Here is a 10,984-nt window from a genome sequence, read left to right as displayed (position 1 = left end):
ATCAACCCCAAGCACGTGCTCCACAGTACTCTCCTCCTGCACCACAGCCCCATTCCACAAGGAATGCACCACCGATATTCCCAAACTCACACTCCTCGTCGTACACGCATCCAGCCGCATCCCTCACATACCACAGCCCTCACCACCATACTCCACACCCCTGTATACAGACACCGCTCCAGTATCCCCCCCACGCACATGAAAAGCCCACAGATGACACCAGATACACCACTCCGTCCTACGGCCAACAGACACCAAGCTCACGACATAGCTATGTCGTGCCAATGTCCCTCTCTCGTCTACCACACCTGCTCCCTCAGCTTCCGGCATGGCCCATGCATGTTATTATGATTTTAATTTCCTTTTTCAGGAATCCGGAGATTTCATCGAGACACTGCCCAGCCTAGAGCACCCCTAGCCCAGGATCAGGGAGGAGAGACCGCTCCCCCATCACACTGTGTCTCCTCCTCACCCTCTTCACCCTGTAAGAACTATCTGCACCCAGACAAAGAGGAAAGGGGCATGAAAATATACTACATGCAGGTACAAGTGAACAAGGGTGTCGCTGTCTCCTGGAAGACAAAGAAACCCTTGGAGTTGCCTGAAAAGCAGCTGAGGATAGAAGAAGTGACCCTTCCTGAGGATGTGTGCGCAGTAGCCACTGAGCCCTCTTCTGATGTGTCCACCGAAAGCCTCCTGTCTGACAGTGAGCCCACTGGGGAGGAGAAAGAGTATGAGGAAAGGGCCGAGCCAGGCAGCCCATCAGGGCCACCTGCCGTCGAGGAGAGACCCAGCGCCAAGACAGCGGACTGGATGGTGACCATGGAGACCGGCTTCAGGTGCATGGCCTGCTGCCGGGTCTTCCCCGCCTTGGAGATCCTCCAGCAGCACGTGAAGTTCGGCATCCTGGAGGGCTTCAGCTGCCGTGTCTCTCATCTCACCATGGTCCAGCTGATGGGCAATGTGGAATCCAAGAGCACCCCTGAGGAGGAGGACGAGGAGGAGGAGGAGGAGAACGAGGAGGAGGAGGACGACGAGGAGGAGGAGGAGGAGGAGGAAGAGAAGCAAGAAGAAAAGGAGAATGAGGGAGCGCAGCCCACGGGGGAAGGCCCCAGCCCAAAGAGACCCCGCAGGCAGGGTCTTTTCTCTCCTTTGAGTTCCAAACAGCAACTGAGATTCATGGGACCGAAGATCCTGGAAGACGGTGTGGCCGTCCCTCGGAAGAGGTAAGGCTTGAGGCTGGCAGTCTTCTGAGCCTATGTCACGAGGGCCCAGAGGAGTCTAAGGGAAGGGGCCGCACACATGTGCTGGTTGACCTAATGGCTCTGCAGTTGCATCAAATGGGACACACCCAGCACTACCAAAGGCATTGAGCTCTGTTGACGTAAACAAGAAGGTGGAGCCTTTTCCTAGGAGTTTTCTCAGGGTCTGCACGACGGACCTCAACTCTTAGAGGACGTACTGCCAGCAGCGCCTTCTCGGCAGAGAGAGCCAGGAGTGGTCTCCAGAGAGGACAGGGGCCCTGGCAGGACCAGACCGTTGAGGTCTGAGAGCCTTGGGCCTGAGCCGAGATCTCACCCGGACCACTGGACCTAGCCTTCTGTGACAAAGGGGAATATGAAAGAGAGTCACGTGGAAATGAGGTCCCCCGAGATATGGAAATGTTCCAGAACCTTCGTTGCGTGGTAGTTGATCTGGAGCCAAGCTCACTGTGGTGTGTGTGGCTCTGAGCATTAAGGCAACGCTGGAGGGTAACCCTGACCAGCAGAGCTTGGAGTGCTGCTTGTCTCTTCCTGTTCTACCTCATTTGTTTTATCCCTTCCAGGGAGAAGAAAGGACCCTCGGGAGAGTAGCAGACAGAAGGCCGTGGTCTGAAGGAGGATGAAGGGACCGGCACTCAGTCTAACATCATATGACGATAGAAGCGTCCTATGCAATAAAGGGCATTTTCCAAACCTTTCCTGGAGCTTTTATTTAATTACATTTTTCTATCTATGCATCTATCTGTCATCTACATCTGTATCTTTCAAGGTTTGTGAACAAGCTTTCACATAAGCACTAGAGACGTCCACCAGCATTTTCCAGAAGAGGCCTGCAAATTGCTGGGGACTCCTCACAAATAGGGAATGGCCACAACCCCTGCCACACAGACTATGCGCGTGGCCCTCCTGACGTACTCCCACTCTCTCTCTGAATTTCCCAACGTCTGAGATGAGGGTGCTGGCTGGAGGCAATGATCACGTGCAGGCTGAATCTTCTCCAGATTCTGATTCTCTTCCTGGGCCTATCGTCCTCAAGCACAGTCTCCATGTCCCTGGCCACACTGATCTCTCTCCTTCAGTCCTTCCCTCCCTCCCTCTCCTGCCTCCCAGTGCAGAGAATACTTTTTTGCATTTGAGACGACATTTAGTTTTTGTTCACAGAATTCTCACCTGTTCTACTGTGGCCTCCGTTGTGAACATTCCAAAGCTGAGAATTTTCTTTTTTTCTCCCTCATTTCTGCTGAGTCTTTACCTTCCTAATGCAGTGAACTCAGAGTGCCTAGCTGACTGGATGGGGACAAAAATCCAGGGAGCAAAGAGAAATAATAAAAGAATATATCAGTTAATTTTTCATAGTGTTATCCAACTACATATTTTTAAAATTTTGGAATACTATTAGGAATCTTCTCTTTATAAAAAACTGAATTATTGGGCTTCCCTGGTGGAGCAGTGGTTAAGAATATGCCTGCGAATGCAGGGGACATGGGTTCGAGCCCTGGTCTGGGAAGATCCCACGTGCCACGGAGTAACTCAGCCCGCGCGCCACAACTACTGAGCCTGCGCTCTAGAGCCCGTGTGCCACATCTACCGAGCCCACGTGCCACAACTACGGAAGCCTGCGTGCCTAGAGCCCATGCTCCGCAACAAGAGAAGCCACTGCAATGAGAAGCCCGTGCACCACAGCCAAGAGTAGCCCCCGCTCACTGCAACTAGAGAACGCCCGCTAGCAGCAACAAAGACCCAATGCAGCCCAAAATAACTTAATTAATTTTAAAAAATTGAATTAGTTTCAAGGGTACAATGTATAAAAGTACAATAAAAGCCCCCCTTCAGAACCCCCCAACCCCACTCTCAAGATGGAATAGATATGCTGTGATACAATTTATAGTCGTAGCACTACTACTCCTCCCACCACATCCCAAATCCTCTGAGCCAGGTGCAGCAGCTCCCTTTCACAATGCTAGGACCCGCCACACGACAGATGATAATCCCTTTGGACGTTTCAAGGAGCGGCACCAAGGCAACAGTACCTGGGAAATGCCACTGACAGCTCAGAATATCCATGGCATTTCTAGAGCCTCGGCACTGCTCTCGCTCTGGGAATGAAGGTCCAAAAAGCACATCGGAGAATGTTCATAGTTGTAAACAAGCTCCACCTTTGAAACACAATCTACATAGAACCACATATACAAGCCTGCACGATGGAGGAAGCCAAGGTCTCCTCCATGATTTCCCTTCTGACCACCTTATTGTCTCCTCAACCATAAAAGGTGAACTTGAAACTCAGGACCTTGCCTTGTCACCAGAAACATCCAAGCTTGGATCAGTCTTTCTAAGACCAGATCCTTGCTCTCTGAACTATTAGAGACTTGTCACATACACAGAGGTAGAACAGGATTATTTCTATCTACCTGGGGACCTGGAGTCTTTCACATTGCTCCTGTTAAAACACTCACAACAGCAAAACTTTACCTACAAAGGGTTCAAGCTATGACACTCCCAATTTCCACAAACCTCCTCAGCTCTTGTGAGTCACATGCAGCCAATTCCAGGAATTGGAAACATGGTTGTGAGGATGAAACTGGCTTTGGGGCTCCCCTTGGATATGGTCTTCCAGACTTACCAAAAGGCCATTAAGAGGAAGGTTTACCCCACCTCAGGGAAACCCGAGGCAGTACTTGCAGTCATAGGGCTGGCCATGGCTTCTGAGCTACATCCAAAAAGAATTTCATACTGTACCTGGATCTGCTGAAGCCATTTCTGACTGTCCGAGAGCCAGCATGTACCGCTTCTCAACTGCCTCCATTGTGGATCATCAGTAGGGCTGTCAGATTTAGTAAATATAAGTACAGGATACCCAGTTAAACCTGAACTTCACATGAATAATAAGTCATTATTTTTAGTATAAGTAGATCCTATGAACTCTTTGGGGCATACTAATCTTAAAAATGTACTTGTTGTTTCTCTGACATTCCGATTTAACTAAACAGCCTATATTTTATCTGTCAACCCTACCCTTCAGAAATGATGGAGGCTCATAGAGATCCAGGAGACGCCTCAGCGCCTCCTCAGCTTTTATTTCTACGTCCTGGACAGCGAGCACGAACCTTCCAGCCCCAGTCTTTGGCTAGAATGGAGGATATTCTCTGTTTTAGAGCTTTTTCTACTTGTCATTGTTATTATCTTCCTTATTTTAAAGAGATGTTTATTTTTTCCCAAACTTCATAGCTCATCCAAAAGTATTTCAAAGTTCATTAGACAAGGGAAAAACAACATGGTTCTGAAAAGTGAAGGAAACCGCCTGGTGTTTAGTAAAGAAGTAGTAGGGAGACTGAAAAAGCCAAACTTAATAAGCAAATCTCTCCAAGGGTATTTTCAGAGCTTGATACCCTCCCACACCCTGAAAATATTATTACATCAAAAACGTAGAACTGCTAACCAAATGTAAGGCTCCCATATGATTCTATCAAAGTGAGGATGCTTCTTTACGAAGCAGTGAGCACACTTGCTGCCCCAGGGACCTTGGCAGTTGCAACGTAGGGCTCTTCCCTCTGGGATGGAAACAGCAAGTTTTCCTGTGGTCTACACGCTGGCCCCCAAAATACTACACTCCCAATACTTGTCAACTTTAAGTATTTTTCTACATATCTCCATTTTTCTGTTACTATTTGGACTACATCCTAGACTTGACACTACATAAATTGCATTCAAGAAGCTATTTTTAAAAGTTGGTAGGAAACCTTAAATCTATAGCTTGCAGTCCCTGGTTTACTTTCATCCAGGTGCATAAGTGTTTTCAAAAGTAGTCAGGTTAGTTACCCCATATCACAGCCCCACGCTTGTGTCACAGATATAAAAATGGAACATGATATTTAAGGTTTTAGTTGCCAAATCATCAAGCCTCCCAGACAGAGGCAATAGGGCAAAATGATTACACAGGCATGGATTTTGATTTGCTCCAGTGTCTTGGGCAAGTCACTTGGCCTCTGTATTTATTTGTACTTATCTGCACTTATCTGTCACTTGGGGGTCATAACTGTACCTGGTCCATGGGTACGTTGTACAAATGATCTGTAAAGTAGTTACAAGAAACCGACACAGAGTAAGCACTCCACAGACATTGGCTATTAGCTATTGGAAATATTTCTCCATGAAACAGATGACTTTATCAGTGGATGACTCGGTGGGAGACAGTGAATCACAGAATCACAGCATGTTGAAAGTGACCTAGTTCACACTCTTATGTGAAAAAAAGAAAAGTGTGCCTGGGTAGAAAATGTCTGAAAGCTTACCTAACAAATAGTTTATCATGTTAACTTGGAGAATTAGAATAAAACAGGAAAGCAGGAAAGAAAAACTTGAGTGTAATTCAATTTCTCTATCATTTGTGTTTCTACACTGAGACTCTGAATACACTGGAAGCGCAATGTTTTTTAATGTGGCGGGATAAAGGTTTTCACGTTTTCCTGATCCATCCGTATTATTATCTCAGAATTGCTGGCAGTTCTTGCCATCTTTGGATCTACACCCATCTGAGTCAGGGGGCCATTCTGGACGGAGGAGATAATAGAGCAGAAGTGAAGTGAGAGGAAAGGAGAGACAAGATTTTCTCTTTTCTCTTCCAAGAGGAAAGGTCTTTGGAATGGGAACAACTCACAACCAAACTTTGGGGAAAGGATGTGATGGAAAATGAGACAAACATCCTACCCCTGTGATGAGAAGGATTCCCTGGGCTGGATGGAGGGAGGTCACAGGTGGCTGGACAAGGAAACCAACTAGGGAGAAACACACACAAGTGCAGAGCAAACACCCTGAGGCCACTCAGCCTGACTCCATGCAAACATGTGTCCAGCAGCCAGCCCTTCACCTGTGGCTCCCCAGCAAGACAGGTACCTCGGGGGTGCCAACTCATTCTGAGTCCATTATGCCTGGCCATTCATAAACCGCTGTCTAACGTGTGAGGAATAAACTCTCAATGTTTATGAGGAAATTGGGGAAGGAGATTGAAAGGTTACTTAAACGGAAAAAAAAGAAGTTCAGCAAGGCAGGATGGTAGAGAGACAAGAAAAAGACCTTAAAAGATAGAAAGGATTTGCCAAAGAAGAGAAAGAAAAAGAAATGATTCCGAATGGCTTAACCTGCAGCTAGGAAGTTAAGGAAGATTATTGATGGGTGAAGACTATGGAATAAAGTGAATAAAAGTTTTCAGAAGTTGCTGAGAATATGGTAAGAAGCATGATTATCCAATTATGAATTGGCTGCAATGGCATTCTAGGGGGACACTAGGAAGGGGAAGCAAATGTTCCTGAGATGACAGTGGCAGGTGGAAAGTTGTTTCAGGGGAAGAGCAGTCTTGCAGAGGGTGTATGAGAGGAGGGCAAGTGTGAGCAAGCAAGGAAATACTAAGTGTATACGGTTCCTTCACTGAGTGCACCCAGCCCCGTGGTCAGCCTTGAGAACAAGCAGGACTTCAGGTACTGGAGCTACATTTCAGTCATCAAGACTTGAGAAGACACCCTTAACTCAGGTCTTCTCTTCAAACTCCATCTTTCCTTCTTGACCTTCATTTGGCCTCTTCCCTTACCCTCAAGCTGTGGACTGAGGCCACAGAGCAAGATGGGTCACTAGTGTCCTCCATCCCCTGGCGACTGTGGTTCACATCAGTGGAGTACCAAAGGCAATAGCCAAGTAACAGACACAAGAGTGTATGAAGAAGAAGAGATTCTGATAAGGCTTTCTGTGACAGTGTGGGCCAAGTCGGCTCTATATGGCTGGTATCACCTGAATTATGAGCAGCCTTAGGGGAGAAGTTCTCAGAAGGCAGAGCCTGGCTCTCTAGAGGCTCTGCGTGCTCACAGCCCACTCCAAGACCTCAGTTACACCTTCGGCCCCCAATATCTCTCCCTCTGCCTGCTCAGAGTTTTTGAAGGCTTCTTTCCTCCACATTCCTCTTGAGCGGTGGAGGAGGAAGATGAGCTTCAGGCCAGCTCAGACTCCCCTGGGATCCCAGCAGGATGCCTATCATTAACCTCCCACCTTCTAGGAAGCTCCTAAGATCTTCACATTTGGGGCAGTTTTCATTTCAGCTGTGCTTCAAATTGCTGGCTGGAGACGGCCTGTTGGAAGGTGGCTGAAAGCAAGTAGCAATCCTTCGGGCAGCCTGGCCCTTCTCGACTGTCAGACATCTTCAGGGATATTCTAGGAAATGTTGTTTGTTCTAGAGAAGGGAGGGAAACAATCCAATTGTCCAATAATGCTTGAATGGAAAATAAATGATGCTATATGCATGTGATGAAATAATATCAAGCAGTCAAAAATCAAAGACCTAGATCTATATGGATTCACGTGGATAAATCTTGAAAACATAATATTGATTGAAAGAAAATAAGATCAAGAATGTTAGATTGTGATAACAGGTATGTAAGTATTTAAATATTTAAATCAATTCAACATATTGCTTCTATATATATATAGATGCAAGAAAATAAACTTTATCCAAAGAACACATTATTTACATTTCCTATGCTCATTTATCTAGGAGACCCAAAAGAACCCACAGATAAACTAGCAGGAACTAATAAGACGGTTCAACAAGGCACACACATACAAGATCAATAAATTTTAAAAGTCAATCAGGCTCCTCTACACTGGCGATAACAAATTAGAAAGTGTAAAAGAAAATAAGAAAAAAAGAAGATCTAAAAATTGTCACAAGAGCCATATAAATTATTTAGAGCTAAGCATACGTAGAAGGCAATATAACTAACAAACTGAGTACGAACAGTTAAACTCCACCCAACCCAAGGTTAGGAAAAGACTGTTGTTACTTTATGAGAACAGACCCTCTTCTTAAGTGGCAGATCAGTAAGTGAGAGTGAATCAAAGAAACACAGCATTTGAAAAGTCAGCTAGTCCAAGCCTCTTGATGGCACATACAGAAGCTGAAGCCCAGATAGGTTGAGTTACTTGGTAAAGGGCCCAACGTCCTGACTCAAGGACTAGCATTTTTCACTCATTCGTAAGACACAATCAAATGCAGTACCTTGGAAAGAGATGGGAAAAAAATGAAGAAATCAATTATATAGTTCCTCATCTTTAAGTACAGAAATAGCTGTGACAAAATTACACGTATTGAGGGAAAATTGAAGTGCAGAGTTTAAAATGTCAATAATCCACAGGGAAACTGGAGACCACTGAAAATATTCATATTAAATCTCTCTAGAAAAGACATGAAAAGATCTCCACTCAAAATGTGAATTTTATAATAGACATGGTATGATACAATTTATAATAGATATGGTATGAACCTTTCCCTTTCACGGGAAAGGTTCAGCTGGGAAAAAGGAAATGTTCTTGAAAATGGGGCCTGTGCTATTGCAGACACTGTGCTCCACCTAGGTCCACGGAATGCTCTGATGTCATCACTGAGGTCACAGAATTCCACTGTGCGCCTGGCAACCTTGCAAACATAACAGCCCTGGTGAGCACTAGGCAGTACTGCTGGTTCACTAAGTGGTACAAGTTTTTCAGCCATTTAGGAGACTTGACTATTTTTATTTGTATTGAATCATTTCAACGGATTGCCCAAGAGCCAACAAGGGCCAACCTGTAGGGAAGAGGAGGAGTTGGACATCTCTTGAGGCATCTTCTAAGGGAGACTTCTAGTTGGTACCATGAAACGGCGACAAAAGAGGAAACATCTGGAAAATGAAGAGTCCCAGGAAACTGCCGAGAACGGAGGAGGTATGTGGGGGGCAACATGCTGGGGCACATGGGTTTCTGCCAAACTAAACCTTCTCTAGGATGGGGCGGACTGAGAACGTGTCACCTGTGAAGCAGGGAGCGAGAGATCTTGTCTCACTGACGCTGCCGTATCCATCCGGAGGGTCCCTGTGGTGTGAGATGGCACAGAACGGCCAGATGCCCCCTGGGAGATGGGAGGTCAGCTCCGCTGGTCTGAGGACTCTCCCCTGGGGCAGCCGGGCCTGGAGCTTTGTCGGACTCATAGCAGGCTGCATCCTGCTTGCACAGACCTAGAGGTGCAGCTTTTCTCAGTCCCCGATTTCTCTCTTATTCTCTTGGATCGTTCCCTGGGGTCATGAGGTGGGGGATGTGAAGGATGCAAGGATGCTGAGAGAGACCCATGAGTTGCTTGGCCTCTTTTACCAAAGTGGAAAGAGAAGCCCCATGAGTTGAAGGCCCTGTTGAAAACTATCTTGACAAGTGGAATGCACTTTGAAAGAAGATTGTTTGTCTAGGGATGGTGTCATATTGAAAGCAAGGAGGTTTTATTCCTTCAACAGGAAGAATTTCCCAAAGGAGATCAAGGGAAGGGAAGGGTTTTCCAGAGACTGAGACCGCGTGAGCAGGGGTGAGAAATGGCCTCAGGGTCCTGCGGGGAGCTCTGAGAGCCACGGGCCACGGGGTGCCTGCGTGCATTAAATGTAGGCGAGTAGCTTGCCCTGGGAGAGGGGTGGTCACCCCAGAGCTCCAGCTAGAGGCCTCTGCCCCAGATTAGAGCCCAGTAGCTCCTACCAGGCCCAGGGCCCTGGAGACTGTAGGATGGGCCCTGGGAATGGAGCTCTAGACAGCAGGCAGATTTCCAGGCAGTGGCTGGGACAGGCTGGGGAAGGCAATGACTGCCCCTGACCATTCAGAATATTTTGCTCTATGTTCCTGTGTGTGACTGTGTGTGTGTGTGTGTGTGTGTGTGTGTGTGTGTGTGTGTGTGTGTGGTAGTGCAGAGAAGAGCGAGATGAATGGGGTTAGAGTGCTTACCAGATATAAAGTCTGCGTGGTAAAGTTCTTGTCACCCTGGCTGGACCTGGCTGACACTCGGTGTACGTAAGAGTGTATACAGAATTCTTGTTAGGGGTGTTTCATGAGACAGTAACTCATACACCCATGTACACTCTGATACAGCAAAAATATCACACACCCCACATATAACTTCCTTAGTAAACCACACACAGCACATGGAGGTATATACATGCATCCCTTCTGTACTACGTTCTCATACAACCCACCTGTATCACAATCGTCTCCTCTAACACCAAACGCTGGAGATGAGATATGTATATAGACACACACACTATATATATAGGACACACACACACACACACACTATATATATATGTATCTCCTCAACTCTTGCACAAACACAGCTAACTTCAGCCATCTCTAAATACCTCTATAAGAACCAGTCACGTGTCATACACACCACACTTATAACACATTCTTGAGTAATGCCAGACCCGCTTTGTACAAACCACAGTAAACCACAGTCTCAGTAACCCAGGTCAGGATTGCCAGAGAAAATATGGGCTATCCAGTTCAATTTGAATTCCAGATAAACAACAAGTAATTTTTCAGTAGCAGTATGTCCCACATATTGTATGGGCCATACTTACACTAAAACTAAGTCAGGCCAAACACTGCATGGGAATACTTACACTAAAAAATTATTCTGGGTTTATCTGAAAGTGAAATTTAACTGGGTGCCTTGTATTCTGGTTCGCTAAGTCTGGCAACCCTTATATACTTACCACCAGCTGATGTATTATATATTTATTGTAGTTTTGTTTAGTGTGTGTCTTCCCCTACTAGAATGTGCAGCGTTACCAAAGACTACAACAATGGAAGAGTGCCGGATACACAGGAGTAGCTGCTTACTGAATCTTGGTGACTGAATGAATGAACACGCACCATAAATACAAGCCACA

General features: G+C 46.3%; 1 protein-coding gene across 1 annotated transcript; it reads left to right on the top strand.

Moving 5' to 3' along the window:
• Positions 1-443: 443 nt before the first annotated feature.
• LOC308611622 (protein FAM170A-like) lies at positions 444-1,104 on the top strand (the record flags this gene model as incomplete). Its single annotated transcript, XM_081260337.1, has 1 exon — positions 444-1,104. A coding segment is annotated over exon 1 (582 nt), but the record flags the coding sequence as incomplete, so codon positions are not given.
• Positions 1,105-10,984: the final 9,880 nt, after the last annotated feature.

The sequence above is a fragment of the Mesoplodon bidens genome (assembly GCF_964165515.1).
Source record: "Mesoplodon bidens genome assembly, contig: HAP1_SCAFFOLD_525, whole genome shotgun sequence".
NCBI lineage: Eukaryota > Metazoa > Chordata > Mammalia > Artiodactyla > Ziphiidae > Mesoplodon > Mesoplodon bidens.
The sequence above is the reverse complement of the archived record's forward strand: the minus strand, read 5'-3'. Positions and strand labels throughout refer to the sequence as shown.